Source organism: Peromyscus californicus, unplaced genomic scaffold, assembly GCF_007827085.1.
Source record: "Peromyscus californicus insignis strain IS unplaced genomic scaffold, ASM782708v3 Scaffold_18__1_contigs__length_77618521, whole genome shotgun sequence".
Lineage (NCBI taxonomy): Eukaryota > Metazoa > Chordata > Mammalia > Rodentia > Cricetidae > Peromyscus > Peromyscus californicus.
The window spans coordinates 6,573,059-6,599,728 of NW_026294480.1; the positions used below are offsets into that span (position 1 = coordinate 6,573,059).

The 26,670-nt window shown below is 39.3% G+C and overlaps 1 protein-coding gene across 1 annotated transcript; it reads right to left on the bottom strand.

Annotated features, from left to right (window-relative positions):
* Positions 1–3,750: 3,750 nt before the first annotated feature.
* LOC128113358 (zinc finger protein 58-like) lies at positions 3,751–14,830 on the bottom strand. Its single transcript, XM_052742976.1, is given in 7 exon segments — positions 3,751–8,214; positions 8,217–8,425; positions 8,427–8,505; positions 8,508–9,197; positions 12,385–12,480; positions 13,699–13,825; positions 14,673–14,830. Coding segments are annotated over 7 exon segments (1,527 nt in total). The 5' UTR covers positions 14,679–14,830; the 3' UTR covers positions 3,751–7,894.
* Positions 14,831–26,670: the final 11,840 nt, after the last annotated feature.

The following is a 26,670-nucleotide window of genomic DNA, read 5'->3' on the forward strand; positions in this document are numbered from 1 at the left end:
CCAGAAGGATAACCAACAGGTAATACCAGTCTACCTCAGAGTAGACATGGGGTGTGGGGCCATGTTTTCTATGCTGGAGAGCCTTAGCTATGTTGTTCAGAAGTTAGAGAAGCTACACTGGTTTCTAATGCCAGATCTTTCTACTTGGTCTCCAAGCCTGCTTCCTGTGGGCATTCTTTTCTGTCCCACAAGCCACTCCCCATATAACCACACAGAGACTTAATATTAATTATAAATGCTTGGCCAATAGCTGACGCTTGTTTTTAGCTAGCTCTTATAACTTAAATGAACCCATTTCTATTCATCTATGTGCTGGCCCAAGGCTCGTTTACCTCATGTATGTACTTCCCATTCTGCTTGCTCTGCCTCTTATGGCATCTCCTCAGACTCTGCCCTTCTTCTCCCCAGCATTCTCTCTGCCCTGAAAATCCTGCCTAGCCACCAGCCAATCAGCTTTTTATTAACAATGAGAATAACACATCTTTACTGTGTATAGAAGGATTATTCCACAGCAGCTTCCTTTAATTGTGATAGGATATTCCCTCTGTCCTTAAGATTCCTTTCTCTTATGCCTATGGTCTGCCTTGGTTTCTGTCCCAATAAGCCTGAATATTCATTTTTGTTTCTTTAGTCTTTTAGATATGGCTAATATTACAAATATATGAACATATGCTGTTTCAGCAAACTGAAAAGGCTAGTTCTGAAGCTAGGATTTGGCATCCCCATGTCAGACCCAAGCATGTGTGTCTCTAAAGTTATATAAAGCTCCTGTCTTCAGTCAGTCCCCCCTGACTCTGAAACAGAGAAAAAGAGATCAACAAACAACCAAGAAAAAGACAGTGTGTGCTTAAGAACAGCTCAGGGCTATCTATGTACAACAGAGACTACCATTGTTTGTCTCTTGGAATAAAGGTGTTTGTAATAAAATTGGGGAAAGAGATCTCTATACATAATGAGGATAGGAAGGACACACTGTCTAAAATCTGTCAGTAACAATTCCAACAATGTAGGTTGATCAGGGCTCCCTCAGCAAAATTCTGTTAGATGATGTAAACATAAATATAATAAGGATTATGACAAATAACCCCACATGCTGTGTAAATCATAAAAAACTGTCTTATATTTTCTATACCAGGAATCTTACAGGTTAAGAGGATTAACAGCATGTATGCAGGTAATACTAATTTATTCCATTACCCTACATGTGTAATTTGGATTCAACCTTCTTTTATCAAGACAATGCTATACAATATCTTCATAGTGAAACAACTGCCATCTTCATAACTCCAGCTGTGTTCACTCAGATGTTCACAGCTGGCCTTATTCAATGTTAACATGCCTTCAGGAAAGGAAAGATGGACAAGGTCATTGGACAATCACCTGAATCCAGTCATTCCTCCCAGCTTGAAATGTGCAGTTCGGGCCTAAGTACATGGGGCCTCAATGTTTACTGTAGAAGCAAGGGTGTAAAGGGCACTAACATTAAGGAGTGCCCACCCACACATCCATAGGAAAGCATCCTGCAACCAGGAATCGAGTCCCATGACCTCAGAAGTCAATGCAGATGGGACTGGGGAGTCAAATCCTTAGTCACTCCGTGGACCCTATGAGCCTGCTGGAGGCAGGTACTAAACTTCAGATGTAGTGCAATCTGCTGTCTACAGGCTGTGGTTAGAGCCACAGACCCAAAGTAGCCTCTGAGACCACCACAGCATAGACTATGGGTGCTGCAGTGACAGCTGAAACCTCACAAGTCAGCATCTCACACCCATAATGACCTCACACCACTGGAACCCGGGCCCAAGTCTCTGCACTGTCCCCACTATTTCAGTCCTGGGCTTATGTTCAGGGACCCTCATACCTTAACATAGAGATATTTGTACCCCATGCTGATTGTTTCTTTACTCACAACAGAAAAGGACCAGATTTAACTTAGATGTCCATGAACACATTAGTGGATTATTTGATAAATATAATATATATGTTTATTATACACATAGGGATGATATTTAACTCTAAAAAACTATAATCATGAAATTTACACAAAAATGGATGGACTTAGAATGTATATCAATTGAGGTCACCCAATCGTATAAGGAAGAACATTGCATGTTTTCCCTCACATGTGTGACTTAGTAATATATGTATATATGTCAACAAATTTACATGTGACTACAGTACATCATATAGAAAAGAGAACAATAAAGGCTAAATATTAGGGGATGATTGACAGCAGGTGATGAACATGACTTATGAAAGAGGACATAATTGATTTTCAAGCTCTAACTTTGTCATGAATTATTTGGGTTTAGCAGTGTGTAGTTGCAGAAAAGCATAGAGACAGTTTTAAATCCAACGTGAACTCCACAGCTTCTATTCTGAATGTTTTTTTTTCTTCTGGGAGTGAGGAGTTCAAGCCAGGGTTCCTCTGTGTAGTCCTGGCTGTCATCAGAACTCAGAGATCAACCTGCCTTCTGAGTGCTGGGATTAAATGTGTGTACCACCACTGCCCAGCTCTGAATGCCCATTGTAAATGTAAAGAAGTTTATGGGTTCTGTAGTCTTTAAGTCTTGTTAATTTGGGTAGGCTATTTTTTTTCTATTTGCAACATTTTAAATAATAGGGTTTAATTTAAAAAGAAAAAAAGGAGAAATGAGCAATGTCTCCTGAGTGCATGTCTCTGCTACACTGTTCAGTTTGAGCCGTCTCTTCAGAAGCTTCCCACACAGGCTGTAGCTCTTGTACAACAAATGTCTACCCAATGAAGAACATTTGCATTTGGAAGGAAATCTTCCTCTGTGTTACTGAGAAAATTGGTAACTAGATCTTCAGAAACACCAAACAGGAAAGCATTGACTCACATACACATAGCAAACCTGATCTTTGTTAAAGATAATATGCTGACCACTTTTTAGCCATTTTTAAAAAACAGAACCTTTACACACACCAGCCTTTCATTGTTAGTGATAAGGATGGGATTTAAGCCTGAAGCTGAAACACTTTTTTTGTGATCCACTCTAGAGTTTTATCCATTTCTCTCTGTTCTATCTAATGTGTCCATGACATTTAAATGTAAATAAACCCTTTTGTTTTGTTTTGTTTTGTTTTGTTTTGTTTTTTACCCAAACCAATGATAGAATGTATGTGATGTGTTGTCTTTTTAACCTTTTTACTGACCAAGTTCATTTGACTGTTATACTTCTGTTTTAACTTTAATTATAACAAGTAACCATTATTCTCTACACATTGACCAATTGTGAGTCTGTGTTTTATTCTCCATCTACCACACAATATTTTCTGGTGGGTATGAGAGATGCCTGAATATGTGGGTATAAAGATAAGAACTTGGGTTCATTTAGTTACTACTTACTTATCAGAATAACAGTATTAGGTTCTCCATAGGGTGTATCACCTACACAGGCACAGGTTTATCACCAATTAACATCATGTTATCAGTTAAACTCTGTGGAATGAGCTTTAAATCCAACCAGAAAATGGTTGTGTTACTCCTATAACTTTCCTGCCATTATTACTCCTTTGGCGCATCTTGCCACTTCCTGGGCTCATGGCTGGGAAAGACTATGTATTACATCACTTCCATGGTAGCATACCTAGATTGTGCCTCCACTATAAAAGCTAGTTAGTAGAGAGGAAGTTTCTAAGTTGGTACCACTGACTTTACAGCCACTGTTTATAAAGTGAGAATTCTGTCTTTGCTTCAGAACTGGTAAATAAAATAAGCAATATGAGAAAATTACAAATCATCATGTTTATTAAAGCATTTAAGAGTGCTGGTGACCAAGAGTAGTCTCCCACCTCAGACAGGCTATTAGTAGGACAGGAAGGGAAGGTAGGGTGTTTTTAAAGTCAAAAATCTAATCACATCACAGAAGATGTACACTGAGGTGTTATTATATATTATTTGGTTAATTTTTGTTTTTGTTTTTCCCTGGACCCTTCCACAGCTGGGAAGAAAGGGCATTGATCTATAAAATATACATGGCCATTTCTCAGGAGAGACCTTTTGTATGTATACATTAGGTCCTTTCCAATAGGAAAGGAGGAATCATTTTTCAGAAGAGAGGAAATACAATATACTTTCCTGAAGAGGCTTCAGAGTTATGGTGGTTTGAATGCCCCCACAGTCCCACAGGGAGTGACACTATTAGGAGGTATGCCATCATTGGAGTAGGTGTGGCCTTGTTGGAGGAGGTTTGTCCCTGGGCATGGGCTTTGAGGTTTCAGATACTCAAGCCAGGTCCAGAGGTACACTCCCTTCCTACAGCCTGCAATCCAGATGTAGAACCCTGGGTTCCTTCTCCTTAGTAATGGACTAAACTTCTCAACCTGTAAGCTAACCTCAATTAAATGTTTTCTTTCATAAGAGATGCTGTGGTCATGGTGTCTCTTGACATCAGTAGAAACCCTAACTAAGACAAGATGGGAGGAAGTAGAGGAACTCAGAGAGATCTGCCTGCCTTTGCCTTCCAAGTGCTGGGATTAAAGGCATGCACCACCACACCTGGCATTCCCCACTCCTTTTAATTACTTTAAATTTTTTGATTTTAATGAAAGAGCAGGACTGAAACCTTGGTTTTATTTTTTGAGAGGCTGTCAATTGACAAAGTTTAATAGCCAGTTAATTGGGCAGGGCCTGACTGATCAGATGTAGCAGAGTTAGTAAACTTTTGATTCAGAGACCAGACCTGATGGGCTGTTGTGGCTAGCCCTTTTGGAAGCCATGATGGCTAGGGTTTTTTTTGTTGTTGTTGTTGTTGTCAACTTGACACAGGCTACAGTCATTTGAGAGATGGGAACCTCAACTGAGAGAATGCCTCCATAAGATCTAGCTGTAGGCAAGGATATAGGGCAATTTCTTAATAATTGAAGTGGAAGGGCCCACTCCATGTTGCTTGGGTTCATCTATGACCTGCTGGTCCTGAGTGCTATAAGAAAGCAGTCAGAGCAAGTCCCAGAGAGCAAACCAGTAAGCAGCAACCCTCCATGGCCTCTGCATCAGTTCTGGCCTCCAAGTTTTGACCCAGTTTGGATTCCTGTCCTGACTTCCTTCAGTGATGAAAATTGTGTGACCCTCTGCCAATCAAACCCTTTTCTCCCCCAAATGCTTTGTTCATAGTGTTTCATTATAATAAAGATACCCCTGAGTAAGACAGAAGCATGAGGGCCAATAACACCCTGAGTCCAAAGGGAAGAAGGAGAATTGTGACCTCTATCTCCAAGGACCCCGGTGGAACACCTCAAGCTTCTGCCAAGTAAACATGATGGCCCTGAGGCTTGCAAAGGGAGTGGGTGTGGTGATATATTGTTTGTACAAGTTAGGATAGAGGGTGAATTAATACAACCTTTTGGACTCACCAAGATAGGATAGATAATGGGAATATTTTCTCTGAATTTGTCAGATGCTAGTGAACTGAATATTTTTAATGAAATTATTGCCTTATATATTGTGTATAGTTATTGTACTTATCGTATATACTTTATCATATATTAGTTATAACCTTCTTTTATTTTAGACAAAAAAAGGGGAAATGTGGTGATATGATGTTTGTGCTCTAACAAGTAAAGCTTGCATGAAGATCAGAGGGTGGAGCTAGCCACTGGTAACCACAGAGGCCAGGCAGTGGTGACACACACCTCTAATCCCAGCACTTGGGAAGAAGAAGCAGGAAGATCAGGAGTTCCAGTCTAAAAGAGAAACAGAGCCAGGCCTTTAATCCCAGCACTAGGAAGGTGGAAACAGGAATATAAGGTGGGAGGAGACAGAAACTCAGCCCCATTTTTGGTCTGAGGATTCGGTAGAAATAAGTCTCTATAGTGGCTGGCTCCTTTACTTCTTTGATCTTTCAGCATTTACCCCTAGATCTGATGCCAGGTTTATTTATTTATTTATTTATTTATTTATTTATTTATTTATTTATTTATTTATTTATTTATTTGGATCCACATTACAAGTGGGGCTGAGGAGCAGGTCACCATCATCTCCGGCATGTGATTCAGAGAGGCTGGTCCGGCTGGACATTCACAGTTCAAGTTTCGTTCTCCTCAGGTAGTGATCTTTTCTTGGCTGTGCACGGTGGATCCTGAAGCTTGATGTTTAAATGAGTGCTCACACTTGATCCTGCTGTACTGACTGGCCTCTTGGCCAACTCTGTCTTATGTTACTTAAAACTTCTTGGGACTCATTACAGAATCATGCATTGACCTGTCTGTCATCCTGGAACTGGCTTTGCTAGGAGGAGAAAAACAGAATGTCAGGGTAGGGGCATGGCCAATTCAACTATGATGTAAATTGAATACCATTTGGGTGGCAGGTTAGATACAAAGATTCCCTATTGACAGCATCCTCATTGGTTACAAAGGGAGACAAGGAAGGCAGAATAATTGGTATTTGCCCCTCTGTGGCTTGAGAAATTTAGGATGTGGGTATAAACTCTCTACTTGGCAAGGGAATCCATCTGACTGCCATGTGAAACATGAATAATTCATCTTTCCTAGGAAGTTCTCCTAATCTGGCCACATGCCAGAGGGAGACAGGAGCAGCAGACTTTCATCACGTCTTCTTTCCTTGTGCATCCTTATCCTGTAATGTGGCTAGCACACAATTTACTCTGATAGGGTCTGTGTCCCATCCAAATGATGCTACTTGGGCCTGGCAGTGAACTGCCATGCATTGGTACTATAAATTTAACATCTTTAGTTTTAGCCCTCTATTTCCCAAAATAGGTTAAAAAAAAATAATTACAGTTGATTTTTAATTTCATGTCATACTAAACGAAGTTTAAACTAGTTTTGAGGTACATGCTTTGGGATATACTTCAACAGCACATACAGAAGATTATAAAAGGAGAGATATAAATTGGCCCTCCTTCCCATCTCATCTTGGTAAATAAATTTCACTTGTACTTAGCATGACTAGAAACACAATTTTGGGCATAGTAAAGACTTAATCATTTATAAGTCAGTGATTATTAATGTTTAGGTGTTAATTACCCTGTATTAACAGTTTACAGTAAATTAGTAAACATAAGATTGAGAAGACATTTTCAGATCTGAATCAACAGTAAAGATCTGCCCCTACAATGTTTCATACTTGATGATCACATATTCACTAATCAAATACATCTTTTCTGCTGAGTGAGTGGAATTGACTTGGGTCTTTATTTCAATACGGTTCCAAGTTTCTGTGACATGACGTTGGATACATATGAGAAAAGCTGTTCTGAACTTTGAGAGAGAGAGAGAGAGAGAGAGAGAGAGAGAGAGAGAGAGAGAGAGAGAGAGAGAGAGAGAGATTCTTTACTCTGGAATCAACTATGACTGATAATGTGTTCTATGAGCATTTCCTCGGGGAGAAAAACACAAATGCCCATTCACCCCAAATTGGTACCAATGCAGACCATTCCACCAAAATCCAACATAGTGAGAAATATGAGTCCATGGAGCTTCTTATACACCCAGGGGAGATGCTATTACAGGAGCTTGGGTGACAGCATTTGAAAAAAATAACAGTAACTATGCCACAGCCGGGATCTCAGATTCCGGGCATGCAACAGACAAAGTTATGATATAGTAACAGTTTCATGGAACATTTATAGTTACAGGAGAAAGTGACTCATCAATCAAGGCACGTTTCAAACACATTGAACAAACCGGTGGGGAGGTGACAGCAAAAAGAAGTCTCTACTGTGTTCTGATGACAATTCTTACCTTTGTGCTGGTGGAAGTTAGATGATATTCCTATTGATATTCCAAAATAATTATGTTAATATTCTCCACTATGGATTCATTTGATTTGAACAAGGTCTGAATGATTAGCAAAGATTTTACCACAGTCAACAAACTCATGGAATTTGTATTCAGAATTTGATGTCTTTTAAGGGCTGAAGAAGTGTAAACTTTTTACAATTGTAGGACTTCTTTCCAGTATGAACTGTCTTTTATTCAGTAAAGCTACAATGATTAACAAAGGCCTTTTCACATTCCTGAGACTTGTAGGAGTTTTTTTCAGAGTGAATTTTTTTTTATGCCTTCGAAGAGATGAAGATGAGGAAAAACATCTGCTACACTCTTCACATTTATAAGGATTGTCTCCAGAGTGAACTGTTTGATGTTGTCTAAAGGCTGAAGAAGCAGAAAAACATCTGCTACACTCTTCACACTGGTAGGGTTTCTCTCCAGTATGAACTGTCTCGTTCTTCTAAGGGCTGAGTGATAACGAAAGGCTTTGTGACATTCTTCATACTTGTATGGTTTCTCTCCAGTATGAATTGTTTGATGTTCCTGAAGGCGTGGAGCATGGGAAAACATTTTTCCACATTCTTCACACTTGTAGGGATTATCTTCAGAATGAACTACTAGATGTCTTCTAAGGGCAGAAGAAGAAAAACAGTTGATACACTCTTCATTTGTAGGTTTTCTCTCCAGTATGAACTATCTTGTGTCTCCTAAGGGTTGCATAATTATAAAAGGATTTATGACATTCTTACACTTGCATGGTTTCTCTCCAGTATGAATTGTTTGATGTTCCTGAAGGTGTTGAAAACAGTAAAATTGTTTGCTACATTCCTCACACTTGTAGAGATTCTCTCCAGAGTGAATTATTTGATGTTGCTTAAGAAATGAAGGATAGCAAAAAGATTTGCCACATTCTTCACACTTGTACTTTTTCTGTCCAGAATGAATTCCTTTATGTTGGTTAAGGGTTAAAGCAGAGGAAAATGTTCTCCCACATTCTTCACATTTGTACAGTTTCTTTCCACAATGAACTCTTTGATGTTGCTTCAGGAATGAACGATCATAGAAAGCTTTGCCACATTCTTCACACTTGTAGGGCTTCTCTCCAGAATGAATTCTTTGATGTTGCTTCAGCATTGAAGGATAGTAAAATGATTTGCCACATTCTTCACACTTGTAGGTTTTCTCATCAGTATGATTTTTCTGGTGTATAAAAAGTGATGAGCGAGTACTGAAGGCCTTATGGCATTCTGTACACATGTAGGGTTTGTCTCCAGTATGAAGTCTCTGGTGTATAGACAGGGCTTTTTGAGAACTAAGGCCCTTACCACATTCTTCACACTTGTAGGGTTTCTCCCCTGTATGAATTCTCTGGCATTGAATATGTAGTGAATTACAATCAGTGGCCTTGCTGTAATTATTACAATCATTGGGTATTGTTCCTGTTGAGCAAAATTCAGATATGAACAAAAGCTAAGCAGTATCTTTTATACTTATAATGGCTACTTTTTTTTTTTTTTTTTTTTTTTTTTTTTTTTTGGTTTTTCGAGACAGGGTTTCTCTGTGTAGCTTTGCGCCTTTCCTGGGACTCACTTGGTAGCCCAGGCTGGCCTCGAACTCACAGAGATCCGCCTGGCTCTGCCTCCCGAGTGCTGGGATTAAAGGCGTGCGCCACCACCGCCCGGCATAATGGCTACTTTTTAAATGGAGACATTAACTGATACATATCTAACCATAAATAAACTGCAGTCTATTTCAATACCTCTGTGCACTGAGTATAATTAATAAAATAAAAAGAGTACAACCAAGGAGAACACAGAAATAATGGCATATTATTCCAAGTTAAATTGCTAAGTAAGTTGTAAGGGGATTTTACTAACAGACATAAGCCCATTAAGCAATACAGATATTATATGGCTGGACTTCTATCCATGAGATTATAAAGTAGCCAGGCCTGGAACAAAGGAAGCTAATTGTGATTGTGTGAGTTTGGACCAAAATAGAAAAACATAACTTTTATACTAAGTATAGACTTTTAGTTTCGAAGGTACAAAAGATAAGTTGCATCACAAGTACATTGTGTACAAAAAGACTGAATAATATAGTTCAAGGATTCAGGACAGTATTTTATGTTTTCTTTTAATGACAAGAAAATATTTATCTGAAAGTTATCATCATGATAAAATACTTCAGGCTCACGTGTGGATAACAGAAATTTTGCAGAGGCAACCTATATGTCAATGCATAGATGGCAAACTTACCTATTTCTTTATTTTTCTATTTTTATTTTTTGAGATAGGCTTTCACCATGTAACCTTGGTTATCCTGGAACTCACTTTGTAGAACAGCCTGGCCTCAAACTCAGAGATCCTCCTGCCTCTACCTCCCCAGTGCTTGGATTAAGGGTGTGTATTACCACTGCTTGGCAAGGTTGAAATTTTTAATAGGAATAAATTATTTTCATTTATTAAATCATACTCTGATGAGAGTTACTAATTTATTAAAACCTGTTACAACGAATATAACAAAGATATAATAGTTAAGGGTAAGTCATCTAATGAGTGATTAAATATACTTGATGTGCCCAAAATTGTGTTTATATTCATGCTAAATACAAATATAATTGATTTACAAAGATAATATTGGAGGGAGAGACACATTTATACCTTCCATAATAGAGTCTTCTGTATACGTTATCAAAGTTGATCCTAGGAAGGTATCTCAAACAAATTCAAGTTCAACTTAAAGCCTGCTTAATATGTAATAATATTCAAAATCAGATGTACTTCACAAAAACTGGTTATTGAAATTGAATGCTTGAGTAAAAAGGGTTAAATCTATACTACACTTGCATGGCAGGACACACCCAGAATCAAACAGCACACTTACCCTCAAGGGGACACAGGCCTATCAGAATAAATGGCATTCTAGTCTCAACACAAGATAAGGATGCATGAGGAATAGGACTTGTCAGTGTCTGCTATTCCTGTCTCCCTCTGGCCTGTAAGCCAGACCAGGAAATTCTACCCAGTATCTGTAGGGAAGACAAATTACTCCTCATGTGCCACAAGACAGGGGGTGGATTCTCTCATGCTGAGGAGGATCTTAGACTCTGCACCTAAGTGTCTCTCTCAAGCAATGGACACACTCATTGCAATCACTCTGCACTCAATGTCCTATTAACTGATGCTGAGTATCCTATGTGCAGGGGAACCTTGTACCTACACCTGGCACAGCTATTCCCAGAGCTGAGCTGTCCATGTCTGATTGTGGAAGGAGTCCTCAGCAAAGTGGTAGATAACATATGACAGAGGCTCTGTCACAGGGCCAGTCAGCACAGCAGGATGAACTGTGGCACTTATTTAAACTAAGCTGCTTGTGCCATGTGTGGACCCGCCGCATCAGGTAAAGAAAGCAATACAACCTGAGGAGGAAGTGAGGTGGACTGTGACAGTTCACCCAGAGCACTAATTCTGAGTCACCGTCCAGACACAACTAGGACCAGCTCCTCAGTCCTGCTCCCATGACAAAGCCCAAAGCCAACGGACCTGTACACATGGAAGAAGTTTGTAGAACTCAACAGGAGACCTTTAGATATAGGGACCACAGTATCTTCTTCCTCCCACTGGACTCATGGTACTATTAGTCAAAATGCTTCTTATAGAAATAAACCTAATAGCTACCAATGACCAAACTCTGAAAAAAGACATTTTACTAGCTCCGATATATCTGAGAACATCAGGTCTATAAATAAAAATTTCTGATATCTTTAAAAAATTATGACTGAGTATATATCCAAATAAAAGTTGGTCTTTGTATATGATATAAATATATTTCCTAAAAAAAAAAATGGAGACTTACAACTTAATAAAAGGCCCAAATCCACTAACTGCCATGAAAGAGAGGCGCAAAATCATTGGTTGCAAAACTGGTGTGATGGGGACCCATAGATCAACACCTAAAGGCCCAGCAGGCTCTCTCATCCTTCTCTTCCTACAACTAATCTGGCCCTGGTAATTAACTGTTTGTACAACTTCATCGACAAAACAAAGGACCCTCTGTTAAATTAGTGTACCTTATGGCCCAATACATCCTCATATAAAATAAGTTAATGCTTTGACTCTTTCCTAAGATCAGTGGGGAATGAACGGTACAGGGTGATTTGAATTCGTCTGAGTTTTATCCAACTGTTTCCCAACCCCAAATTGTCCTAATCAACAGAACTGCAAGTGTTGGGCTCTCGGCTCTTGTCTAATTCTCTGTGATGAAACTGTGGGTTTGGCTTCATAAACCAAACCATACTCATTTCAGTGTAGAGATCTTTCTGGCATGAGCCTGATTTCAAGCCCAGCAAATGAATGACTCATGTTCATAGAGTGGCATTTCCCTGAGTCTTAGGAGTCATGGTAAATACAAGGACAGCTCACCATTAGGGAAATACAAAGCTTAGGAGACTTAAACCATCATAAACTTCTGAGACACGTCCCTCTTTGAAATCAAAGATAAGAAGAAGAGACCTAAAGAATTGTCTCCATGACAATATCTTACTTCAATACATGAGGGAAAGCCTGCCTATCTGTTGAATCTTTAGACTTCAACTCTGTCCCTGACCCCCTCTTTCCTATCCACCTGGATACACAGGGGCTGCTGCTTGTATCTTCAGATCCCAAGGTCCTTGTCTTTGTTCCAGAAATGTCACCAGATGTGGCTTAGAGACAGCAAGACCTGTTTGTAGGAAAAGGGAACAAGACTGTTGAAGTGTTCTTCTGCTGGGAATTGACATGTCCCTCCCAGTACACTGTTTATAAAGAAAGATGAGGGGATAATTGACTGCAGACAATCAGTTCCTTAAATGTTTTCTCACATGAAATGAAGTACAGTATATGAAGGAATGTACATTGTTCAGATTCTGAGTCTCATTCAAAGGGAAAATCACTGAAACTGAATTGTGAGCTATCAGGAAAGAGGGTCTTACACTTCACCTGGACAAGACCGGGGAGCTGGGCTGGTGGGGTGAGTGTGGGGGAGCTGACCCAGGGCCTGAGAGCAGAAGAACTGGCCTGCTCCTTGCTGCAGGCTGCATTGCGTGGGCTGGCCGAGGCGGTGCTGGAGAGCTCACCTGGGTGCTGACAAAGCAGGAGAGCTGCCCAGCTGACCGGGCCAGCAAGCACCCAGGCCCAGAACCAGGGCTATGAGCTGGCCCACTCCAACATCCACTTCGTCCAGGAGCTGAGGGAGCATGCGAAAGGGACAAACTTCAAGAACCCAAACTGCAACTCCACCACAGTGGACAAAAACAGAATACCCAAGAGGAGCCCCAGGGAGAGCCCATTTTAGATGGGGCAGCGGAGGCCAGAGGCCTGGACGCAGACCAAAGACTCGTGGCAAGGCATGCCTGCAAGTGAAGATGGATGCACTGAAGGGTGAACTGTGTGACTCACAGGGCCACACCACAGTGTCTACAAGATTCTTCTCCTTTTTAAACAATGTGGCTTGTTTGTTTTGGTTTTTGGTTTTTCTTCTAAATTTTATTTTGTTGCGGGGGGGGGGGGGGGGGGGGGGGGGTTGCAAGGGCAGAGGGTAGAAGCAGGGGGATAGGAAGATGGGTGGGGTGGGGATGCATAATGTGAAATCCACAAAGAATCTATAAAAGTTAAAAGAAAAAAACCGAACTGTGAAACACTTTAACAAGTGTGCTCCATGTCTCCTGCCATTGAATTTCTCGCCCACTAGAGTGATGAGCACATCCTTCTAATTTGGAGAGTTCAAACACATGGAAAGAAAAACAATGAAATGTTTCTTAGCTATCCACCAACCTCCCTAACTTTTCTAAAATGAAGGCTATGAAACTCACTGTTGAAATGCTCCCATGAGATACCATGCAAAGCGAGGAAGCTACATGTTGATGGTGAAATAAGAATTCACTATGGATGAGACGCTCACCCAGGAAATCAAGGTGGCTGTAGTTCTCCAACATCACATCCCTATATAAATTCCAATGAGCAGGCTCCAGGCATTCCCACTCTTCTGGAGAGAAATCAATGGCCACATCCCAGAAGGACAGCATTTCCTGAAAAACAGATCAATGGAAGAATTGGCCTTGCAACCACACACACCTTTATATGTTGCTGCATTTGATAATGATTATGGAGGACACTATGGCAGACACAAATAATAACCGAGAATGACAATGTGATGAAAATCTGGGCTGCTCAGGTTTATTCCTTGCATGTGTTTGACCATGTTCAAATCTTTTACAATGTGTCTCCATGGCCTCTGGCACAGTCATATAGATCGATGGACAAGCCAGCATGTGGTTGTTGGGAATTGAACTCAGATCCTCTGGAAGAGCAGCCAGTGCTCTGTACCGCTGAGCCATCTCTCTAGCCCCCTCTCTTAATTCTATAACTGGCAGAGAAAATGAACACAATCAAGACTGTTACACTAGGCCGGCTATAGAGTTCAGGAAGGACCAGACCCCGTTTGCTCTACAGATTCTGAGAAATCTGACAGCGTCCATGTGAGAATGGCTCAGCTAGAGAAGCATGCTTCCCCACCAAAGCTGCTCACTGAGCTGCCAGCTCCACCTCAGGAGCAGGCAGTCAGCTGACCATCATTAGTTTGCAATCCAGGACTTGCACTATCATCTACTCCGCGCTACCAGGCAGCTCTCCTGTCCCAGAAGCCCCAGGGGGACTCGGGTGGCAAGCGGCATCCTAAGGAAACCATCACCCAGTGCACAGTCCCTATCGCCCTCTCCCCAGCCCTGACCTGCAACCTCACGTGACCCAGCCAGTTCAGCACAGCACCTCCAAGGCAGCTTCTTCCGCCCTCCCATCCAGCCCAGGTCCGCTCCCTCCAAGTCGGACCCCGGCACCCCGCACAGTGCGTCAGGCTGCGCTGCACCCTGGACCAACCTCCATGTCTGAGACACAACAGGACTGTAGAGCAGGACTCTCGCCCAACTTTGGGGAAGACTCATGTGTGGAAACCAAAAGCCGAAAGAGAATTTCCTGGAAGTCTCCCTGTGACGTCACAGTCCCATAGACTACATTTCCCAGAAGTCTGTGCACCGAATTCCGGGAAACCAGGTATGTTGGTTTTTTTGTTTTTTTGGTTTTTTGTTTTTCAGTTTCTGGAGTTTCCCTGGCAACCCACTGTAGAGTTTGGTCAGCAGAAACAGAGCCTGTGGAACAGCCCGGGGGAGTGAGGTTGGTGTTCGCCTTGAGATCCAAAACAGGAGATGGGTAAATGTGAGTGGAGCCTTTGACAGAAGTATTAAGTTTATAGGTCATTTATGGTTCACATGTTCTGATTTTAATCTTCCTACATCCTGAAAATAATCACATTGCCTCAGTTTTACTTTAGAATACGAAGCAAGACTCCAATGTGGGAATGAAAAACATCTTAATATAATTTTTGAAACCAGCCTCGCTATGTCTGACCTGCTCTTAGCTGCACAGAGGCTTTTGCCTGACAGATTGGAGAGCTAAGACTGGGCTGGACTGGGCAATTTTTAGAGACCATCTTTGTAAATAAAAAGTAGAAAACAAAGAACAAACAAAATACCAAGGCAAAACAAAACAAAAACAAAAATCAGATATGTGTCTAGCCTATGGCGTCGTAGTACTACACTATAAGCGTTGTCTTCATACTCAGTCTTACAAATGAATAAATAATTCTTGTTTTTATCTACTAACACTCCATGTGAACCATACTCTTCTTACACATTTACAAGGATTCTGCTGTTCATAAACCATGTCTTAAGGCTTATGGGACAATAATTTTCCATATGAGCCTGCTGTCTGTCCCTTGACATCTTGTCTGAGTCTTAATTCCTCTACGCATTTTATACATTGTTTATCCTGTTACTTATAAATACACTGTTTAGCCTCACTGTTGTCCCCACTTCCTACAATATCAGTCTGTGTGGAAAACTTCTCAGTGTGGTTATTTGTGTATATATCATAGTTATACATCAGGCTGCACCTTGACCTATAACCCTATAATATCATGTCAGTGTCTGATTCAGTTAAGGACAAAACAATCATTTCCTTATTCATACATAAGAGGCTAGTGTTGTTAGAGTTTTTTTGCCTGGCCCACAGTCAGGGCAAATCTCTCTCACTCGCCAGTCCCAAGCCGCTCAAACCCGATCAAGTAAACACAGAGACTTATATTGGTTACAAACTGTATGGCCATGGCAGGCTTTTTGTTAACTGTTCTTACAGCTTAAATTAATCCATTTTTATTAATCTATACCTTGTCACGTGGCTTGTGGCTTACCGGTATTTTACATCTTCCTTATCCTGATGGCGGCTGGCAGTGTCTCCCTCTCCAGCTTCCTGTTCTCTCAATTTTTCTCTGTTAGTCTCGCCTATACTTCTTGTCTGGCCATTGTCAATCAGTGATTTATTCATTGACCAATCAGCAACACATTTGACATACAGACCATCCCACAGCACCTCCCCTTTTCTTTTCTTAAAAAGGAAGGTTTTAACCTTTACACATCTCCAAAGTCAGCTTGGTATATTTGGGAATTTGGGCGTAGCTTTTTTTATTATTTTTTGTTGGAGGGGGGCGCTGTATCTTTTGGGGAAATAAAGAAAATTTTAGGATCATGGAGTAGTCCGTGAGGCTGTATTATCTGAGCCAGTTGTCTTGAAACGGTTCTGGATGTTGGATCATCTGGGCCATGGTGTTATCGGAGACCTTTTAGGGGGTCTTGGCTGGTTAAATCTGATGTATCTTACTCTGGAACAAATCTATAGTCTTTTGTTTTTTGTGGAAACAAAAGAGACTCTTTTTTAAAGTAACATATCTTTATATCTAAATTTTGAAGTTAAAGTATCTTTAAAATATATGTACTGGTTTAACTTAGTTTTTTTTATAATCAAACATCTCTCTGTAGTTAAGAATCCCAAAGACAGTACAATCTAGACTCTTTGTGTAATAGTCATCTTTATGTGGCTTATTTTTTTTTTTTTTGGTTTTTTGAGACAGGGTTTTTTTGTGTAGCTTTGTGTCTTTCTTGGAACTCATTTGGTAGCCCAGGCTGGCCTCGAACTCACAGAGATCCGCCTGGCTCTGTCTCCCGAGTGTTGGGATTAAAGGTGACATCCTGAAAATAATCACATTGCCTCAGTTTTACTTTAGAATACGAAGCAAGACTCCAATGTGGGAATGAAAAACATCTTAATATAATTTTTGAAACCAGCCTCGCTATGTCTGACCTGCTCTTAGCTGCACAGAGGCTTTTGCCTGACAGATTGGAGAGCTAAGACTGGGCTGGACTGGGCAATTTTTAGAGACCATCTTTGTAAATAAAAAGTAGAAAACAAAGAACAAACAAAATACCAAGGCAAAACAAAACAAAAACAAAAATCAGATATGTGTCTAGCCTATGGCGTCGTAGTACTACACTATAAGCGTTGTCTTCATACTCAGTCTTACAAATGAATAAATAATTCTTGTTTTTATCTACTAACACTCCATGTGAACCATACTCTTCTTACACATTTACAAGGATTCTGCTGTTCATAAACCATGTCTTAAGGCTTATGGGACAATAATTTTCCATATGAGCCTGCTGTCTGTCCCTTGACATCTTGTCTGAGTCTTAATTCCTCTACGCATTTTATACATTGTTTATCCTGTTACTTATAAATACACTGTTTAGCCTCACTGTTGTCCCCACTTCCTACAATATCAGTCTGTGTGGAAAACTTCTCAGTGTGGTTATTTGTGTATATATCATAGTTATACATCAGGCTGCACCTTGACCTATAACCCTATAATATCATGTCAGTGTCTGATTCAGTTAAGGACAAAACAATCATTTCCTTATTCATACATAAGAGGCTAGTCTATCAAAAATATAGGGGCACAAATGCGTCAATGACAACCATCCCTCTTCTATTTGTAATGTAACTTAGTAGGTATGGGGATGCTCAATGTATTCATTAGCTTCTTTCAACTCCCAGGGTATTCACAGTGGCACTTGATGCCACTTTTCATTTTTATCCTCACTCAGACTATGCTGCCTCTTCTCTTACTATAACCTCTCATCTTGAGATGGCACCAAAACTCTGACAAACTTGCAAAATATTTGTCCAGCCCAATACCTAGTTGTAACACAAATTCTAATTGGTCTTAATAATAAAAACCCAGAGCCAAATATCAGAGTGAAATCTTAAAAGATCAGAGAAGCAGAGCATCCAGCCACTAAAAGGACTTCTTATCTCTACCAAATCCTCAGACCAAAAGGGGCTGAGCCCTTGTCTGCACCCCACCTTATCACTTCCTCTCTGTGCCCAGCCATATCACTTTTGTTTCCTCCTCCCAAGTGCTGGGATTAAAGGCATGTGCCTTCCAAGTCAAAGATCAAAGGTATGAGATCCCAAGTGCTGGGATAAAAAGGTGTGCCACCACTGCCTGGCCTATAGTGTCTAACTCCACACTCTGATCTGTTGGGTAGAGCACAAATAAAATATCAAATTCCCCCTTTTTGTCTAAAATTTTAAAAAAGGTTATAACTAATATATGAAAAACTATATACAATAAGCACAATAACTCTATACAATATATACAAGTAATAATTACATCAACAATGTCTAGTCCATTAACAATTGAGAAATTCAGAGAAAAATACACCATATCTATTCTGTCCAAATGTTGTCCCTAATTCACTTTCTATTCTAACTTGCATTACCAAAATTATCTTTTAATGTCTCTCAATCTTATACATTTTACACCTCCTTAGTGAATTTCTTTTCTGAATCTGGTAACAAGGAAAACTATAACTACAACTATCTAATCTTGAACTCCCTCAGAGACCCAAGAAAGAAATATTACCTGAGTAGGCAGGAAGGGCAAGTGAATTCTGAAAAATGTGAAAAATGACAGAAACAGCTGGCTGCCTGGACAGTCACCCAAGGTTCCTTTGCAATGCTGGGGCAGCCATCTTTGGCCTACAGGCCTAGAATATATGACAAACTTATCAGTGAAGCAGAATTTTCTGAAGGGCTGTCCTACCTTGTCTTGGCAAACTTCAGCAGTCACTTCCTTTTGTGTCCTGCTTGTCCCATTTTGACAGCATACTGTCAACAGTCGAGGCAAGGGCACTTTCTTGCCCAGTGACTAACTGTTGCCAAAAAGAAGGCGAACTTCATATGGAGTTTCTTTGATACATATTATCTTCTCTGAAGTAGATTAGTGCTGCCAGGAGTAGATGTGTCTCATTGTCATAAAAAAGAACCTATGTTATTAAAATATCTTAAATGCATATTCTGTACATCTGTGAAGTATTTGAAGATGACCTGTCTATCTAAAATATATTGTATCTAGATTTTTCCTGCCTGGCCCACAGTCAGGACAAATCTCTTTCACCTGCCAGTCCCACAGCCACTCAGACCCGACCAAGTAAACACAGAGACTTATATTGGTTACAAACTGTATGGCCGTGGCAGGCTTCTTGCTAACTGTTCTTATAGCTTAAATTAATCCATTTCTATTAATCTATACCTTGCCACGTGGCTCGTGGCTTACCGGCATCTTCACATGCTGTTTGTCATGATGGTGGCTGGCAGTGTCTTTCTGACTCAGCCTTCCACTTCCCATCTTTATTCTCCTCCTTGTCCTGCCTATACTTCCTGCCTGGCTACGGGCCAATCAGTGATTTATTTATTGACCAACCAGCAACAAACTTGACATACAGACCATCCCACAGCAATATATGTCTGTTTGATCTTGAAAACATACCTTAATAACTACAAGTTTTATTGTAATGATTAACTACTAACTTGCATTTCTTTCCTACCCCAAATAGTCTGTGATAATAGCTTTCAAGTACTAGAAATTTTCATTACACTGTTAAATGAGATGTATAGGTATAATATTTTGAACAAGATTAGAAATGTATGTACAGTATGTTCTAACAAAAATAATCTCAATTTTGTATCAATATACAATGATCCATATTCTAACTTAAATATTTAAGACTATTATTTCTTTTTTGGTTTAAAAGTACATTCAATATTCTACTGCTATTCTATCATATCTCTATCCCTCCTTTTTTTTCCAGAATAAATTCAATAATCTACCCTTTTATCCTATCATTCCCTTTTTTTTGTTGGTTTGTTTTTGAGACAGGTTTCTCCATGTTGTTTGGTTGGTGCCTGTCCTGGAGCATGCTCTGTAGACCAGTCTGTCCTCGACCTCACAGAGATCTGCCTGGTTCTGCCTCCCAAGTACTGGGATTAAAGGTGTGAGCCACCACTGCCTGGCTTATTCTGTCATTTCTATATCCCTTTTTATTCTTTTTAAAACAAGAACCCTGAAACTAAACACTTTTGCTCAGCTTTTTTTCTGACCATTACCAATAACAACTTGTAACCAACCCCCTAAACAATGACAAATATCAATAATCCATTGAATGACCAAAAATTACCCACCCCACCTCTTGGGAATGTGGGTGTTGTGTTCTTAAATTTATTTCCTGCTGTCTGTGGATGACAGCATCCTTAGGCGACTTCTGTGGTTTTTTTTTAGGCCACGGCCATATGCCCACATGGTGTTTCCAGATGAGGGATGGCATTTGGGAGGAGAGTCTTGGTTCCACCTCATGCGTGGGGGGTGGGGAGGGGTCAGTCCTTATGTGGAGGTGACAGCTGAACCGAAAAAAAAAAAGTGCCTAATAGGATGGGCAGACAAATATGACAGACAACACAAAAGAAGGAACGAAATGGCCGTCCTAACGCTTACCTGCTGAAGGGACTTAAAAAACACAACACTGAGGGGTCTTCTCACTGAAAAAGACAGTCCTGGGGGTGCTGTCCAGCACTGAGAATGAAGGGAGGGAGATGGCCAGAACTGGCACAGGAAAATGACAGTAACAGAAGCCCCACATTCAGGCACCAGATGCTGCTGGTTCCTAACAGGTCCCTGGGGGGGGGGGTGAGAAGGCGTGGCATCAATGACACAGACACTGGGAGTCAGATGAATGGCAAACAGCAGACTCATTTATTCAATAATGGGGAAAGCCTTATATATCCTCCTCTCAACACCTGGGCTGTGTCCCAATCTGGTGACATTGCATGGTCGTCCCTCATTGGCTGGGCATGATTAGCAACCGACAGCTGTAGATGTATCCAACCTTCTTATTAAATAAGAAACACAGAACCAATGCAAAGAAGAAAGCCAAGAGGTCAGAGCTAAGAGCTAAAACCTTACCCTTCCTCCTGCGGTGGTCCTACCTCTCCAAACCAGAGCTACCCCTGTGTTAAAGTCTTTATATAGAGTTCCTGTCCTGCCTTCTCATTGGTTGTAAACCCAACCACATGACCGCCTCCTCACAGCCTGTCTGTATAGGCCTCCAGGTTTTCCATGATTGGTATTAAGATTAAAGGCATGTGTATCCAATAATGGCTGTATCCCTGAACACACAGAGACTTACCCAGCTCTGCCTACCAAGTGCTGGAATTACAAGCGTAAGCTACCACTGCCCTGCTTTCCTATGGCTTGCTAATAGCTCTGACCCCCGGGCAACTTTATTTACTAACATACAAATAACATTTTAATACAAATAAAATATCACCATATTTCCCCTTTTCTATTTTAATAAAAAGGGAAAAAGAAAAAGCTTATAACTAATATAAGAAAAACTATATACAAAAGGACAATAACTATATACAATATATACAAGTAATAAATACCTAAACAATGTCTAGTCCATTTGTATTTGACAAATTCAGAGAAAATAATTTCATTATCCTATTTTGGTAAGTCCAAAATGTATCCTAATTAATCTTCAACTATAACTAACTAATCTTCAACTCCCTCAGAGACCCAAGAAGGAAATAATATTAGCTAACAAAAATAAAAACAGGAAGTGCACATAAGCAACTTCCAAAAAATTTGTGAGTTGACAGAAACAGACAGCTGTCTGGACAGTCACCTGAGGTTTCTCCGAAGTGCTGGAGCATCATCTTCAGCCTATAGGCTTAGCATATCTGACAAACTCATTTGTGAAGTAGGATGTACACAAGGTCAACAGTTCAACCTCACATTGAGTGAGAGTAGTCCATGTACCAGAAACACCTGAATTCCACTAGTGTCATGTCATGATTCAGGATTTTAAATTCTGGAAATTGCTGATGGTTTTTTAATTCAGCTGTCCATTTTTCTTGGCTGTGTATATATGGCTTCATCTCAGCATCCCATTCTTCTCCATATCCCTCTATCAAATGCCAGTCTACTATTGAGAGGCGTGAGCTTAGTTACTCTTCAAGAATAACTGTTTCAGCTGCTGTTCCATTGCACATCAGAGGCCATCGGCCCATTGCCTGTTCAGCTGCCTTCGAAGAAAAGGGCACTGTACCTTTTCCGAATTGCGAAGGCCACTTCAGGGATGGTGCCATATTGTCCTGGCCTCTGAAGATGCCTTTTGATAAAGCCATAACCACACTTGTTTTGGCAAGAATCAGTAATCCTTTGTTTTATGTCCTGTCTGTCCATTTTGTCCTGTTGATTCGAGGATACTTTGTTGTCCAGTGGCTAACTTTTGCCACAATGAAAGTTAACTCCATATGCAGTTTCTTCAATGCCCGTATTTTCTCTGAAGTAGATTGGTACTGCCAGGAGCCGACATGTCTCATAGTCATAACAAAAAAGAAAAATTTTCTAAGTTATTAAAACATTTTAAATGCCATATTCTGTAGATCTCTGAAGGGTTTGAAGATAACCTGTCTATCTAAAATATATCTACTCAATCTTGAAAACATACCTAATATAACTACAAGTTCTATTATAATATCTAACTACTAACTTTCATTTCTTTATATCCTAATAGTTGGTAATAACATTCAAGGATCAGAAAATTGCATTACATTGTAAAGGATCAGAAAATTGCATTACATTGTTAGATGAACGGTACAATTAGAAAAATATATATAACATTTTCTAACAATATCAATTTCAATATATATAATTTGTATACAATATAAAACAATCCAATCCAATGTAAAGTATTTACATTTTTCTTTTCTTTCTTTCTTTTTTTTTTAATAAGAACCTTAAATCTAATCTCCTTTGCTTAGCCTTTTTCCTAACCCTTGACAACAACTTGTAACCAACCCCCCTAATCAATGAAAATTATCCCAGACCCAAAACCCATTAAAAGACCAAAAAAACCAACCGCCCCACACCACCTCTTTGGGAATGTGGGCGTCGTATTCTTGAAATTGCTTCCTGCTGGGTATGGGCGAAGGTATCTTTATCCTGAAAGAAAAATTTTAGGTTAATTGTCAAATTCTAGGAAAGGTAAATATATCCTTCGTTATCCAGTCTGTGTATAATGCCAAAATTCAGGGTTTATCTCAAATCCTTATTCAAGTAGTCTTTGAGACTGGATCATCTCAGCTAGCTCTTCTCAAAATTGCTCTGAGCACTTTGTAGTTCAAAGCTGATCTGTAGATGATGTTTGTCAGCTTAGTGATGTTATTATTGTCCATGTGGAATTGTTGTTGTGGGGCCCCATCTTCTTCCTGGAGACTTCAGTTGATGTTAGGCCTAACCGTGATTTCCTGCAAAAAACTGATAAGAGACTCGAACACAAAGACCATATATGCGACTTTTTAGAATTAGTTAGTACTCTATATGACCATTTATATCTTAACAAAGTTTAAAATGTATATATATCTATATATATTGATCTTGTAAATTTTGATATAAAATTCATACTTTAAGAAAAGTTTAAAGAATCAGAATAGAATCAAAGAGTTGAGATTCATAATAGAATAGTCCCTTAATTAATTTGGCTTTTCTCCTGTCCCATAGCAGAAGATGGCCCTTTTCTTCTGGCATGATACAGGGAGTTTGCATTTTCCTTTTAACAACATGCTTGAGTTTAAAGAAGGAGAGAGCCATTCTCCAACTCCAAAGTCAGCTTTAAATTTTAATTGAACTGGGACTATTAGAAGTTAAATAGTGTTAAATCTTTAAAGAAAAGCAGAAACAAACATTTAGGAAGACATAAAATTTTTTTAGATAACATACCCATATGCCATTTCACTCTGTTTCTTAGGATAGATGATTTGTTCCTTTTCTTCAGTTGTCTCATTTGTCCAGTGTTCTTCAAATTCCTTAACCTTCATTCTCCTAAAAGACAAAAACAAAAACCTTTCCCCAAGGTTTTTTGGGGATGTTCCTTTTTGACAAGTTATCTGATTAAATGAAAAGGCATGTGTTACTGGTGTAAGTTAGTTTAAATTGGATGTTTACGATAGTTGATGAACTATCACCTCCTCTAATTAAGAGGTCTCTCTTGTTCAAATCGAACCTTTATCAATTTTGATGGTACCCACAGCTTATCTTCTCCTGTAGAAATAAAAGCAAAACCTCGTCCCCAACGTAACACATACCCTGGTTTCCATTCTGAGGTCAGCACATCCTTAAAGTATATAGGTTGATTTAATTCTGTAGTTTTTTCTATTATCCAATGTCTCTCTGCAGCTGTTGTTCCTTTCTCATTGGCATTGAGAAAATTCAAAGTTAATAGAGCATTATGTAGTCTATTTCTGGGGGTTTTTGTTACTCCTTTTTGTTTATTTAGCATATCCTTTAGAGTTCTGTTTGATCTTTCTATAACTGCTTGACCTGTAGGATTATGTGGTATACCTGTAACATGGTTTATATTATAATAAGCAAAAAACTGTTTCATTTTAACAGAGACATATGATGGAGCATTATCAGTTTTGATTTGTGCAGGTATACCCATAATGGCCATAACTTCTAGCAAATGAGTGATTACAGAATCAGCTTTTTCAGAACTCAAAGCAGTTGCCCATTGAAATCCTGAATAAGTATCGATAGTGTGGTGTACATATTTCAGTTTTCCAAATTCTACAAAGTGAAACACGTCCATCTGCCAGATTTCATTCCTCTGAGTACCCTTTGGGTTACATCCTGCTGGTAATGGTGTTTGATTGTAGAAGGAACAAGTAGGACATTTCTTTACTATTTCTTTGGCTTGTTGCCAGGTTATGGAAAAATCCTTTTTTAAACCTTTACTATTTACATGATGTTTTTTATGAAATTCTGAGGCCTCCAGCACATTTCCTATCAATAATTTATCAATCTCATCATTGCCTTGTGCTAGAGGGCCTGGCAGACCAGTATGGGATCGGATGTGAGTTATATATAAAGGATGACTCCTTTTTCTGATTGTATCTTGTAATTGAATAAATAATGAAGTTAATTCTGAAGCATCGTGGATAAATTCTGCAGTCTCAATATGTAATACTACTCTTTCAGCATACTGAGAGTCAGTTACTATATTGAGAGGTTCTGAAAAATCCATTAATACCAACAGAATAGCATACAATTCTGATTTTTGAACTGAATTATAAGGACTTTGAACCACTTTGCTTAAATTTTCTGATTTGTAACCTGCCTTTCCTTGTTTGTTGGCATCTGTATAAAATGTACGAACTCCAGATATGGGTTTTTTCCTCACAATTTGAGGCAAGATCCAATCAGCTCTCTTTATAAGATCAATTCTATTGCTTTTGGGATATTTGCTGTTAATTTCTCCCAAAAAATTACTACAAGCTTTTTGCCAAGCTTCATTTTCTATCCATAATTTTTCAATGTCCTCCTTAGTTAAAGGTACGACAATTTCTGCTGGGTCTATTCCTGCTAATTGACGAAGTCTCAATTTTCCTTTCCAAATCAAGTCAGAGATTTTTTCAACATAAGTTTTTAATTTTTTATTTGGTTTATTTGGTAAAAATATCCATTCCAATATAATATCTTCCCTTTGCATTAATATTCCTGTTGGGGAATGCCTAGAAGGTAAAATAACCAAAATGCAATCCAGCTTTGGATCAATACGATCTACGTGCCCTTCATGTACTTACTTTTCTACCAAGGCCAATTCTTTCTCAGCTTCAGGTGATAATTCTCTTGGACTATTTAAGTCCTTATCACCTTCTAAGGTTTTAAACAAATTATTCAGTTCATCATTTTTTACCCCAACAATAGTTCTTAGATGAGAAATGTCTCCAAATAATCTTTGAAAGTCATTAAGAGTCTGTAGTCGATCTCTCCTAATTTGCACTTTTTGAGGTCTAATTTTTTGAAGTTCTATTTTATATCCTAAATAATTAATAGAGTCTCCTCTTTGTACCTTTTCTAAAGCAATTTGTAATCCCCAGCAAGGCAAAATTTTCTTTACTTTTTCAAACATTCTTTCTAAAGTATCTGCATTTGAATCAGCTAATAAAATGTCATCCATATAATGATAAATTATAGATTTAGGAAATTTTTTACGTACCACTTCTAATGGCTGTTTTACAAAATATTGGCACAAAGTTGGGCTATTCAACATTCCCTGTGGGAGAACCCTCCATTGAAATCTTTTAACCGGTTGAGAATTATTATAAATAGGCACTGTGAAAGCAAATCTTTCTCTGTCTTTTTCTTGTAAGGGTATTGAAAAGAAACAGTCTTTTAAATCAATAACTATGAGAGGCCAGCCTTTTGGTAACAGAGTAGGTAAAGGAATTCCAGATTGTAAAGAGCCCATTGGCTGAATTACTTTGTTAATTGCTCTAAGGTCTGTTACCATTCTCCATTTACCAGATTTTTTTTTTTATAACAAATACAGGAGAATTCCAAGGGCTGGTTGATTCTTCAATGTGATGAGCATTTAACTGTTCTTCCACCAGCTCTTGTAAAGCCTGGAGTTTCTCTGTTGTTAAAGGCCATTGCTGAACCCATACAGGCTTGTCTGTTGACCATTTTAAAGGTAGAGCTGTTAATGTTTTTGGAAGATTATCAGTTGTTGTGCCCTGTTCTTGTATGACATGGATGGCTGGTGAGCACTCATTAGAATAATATCTTTTAATATTTCTCTCA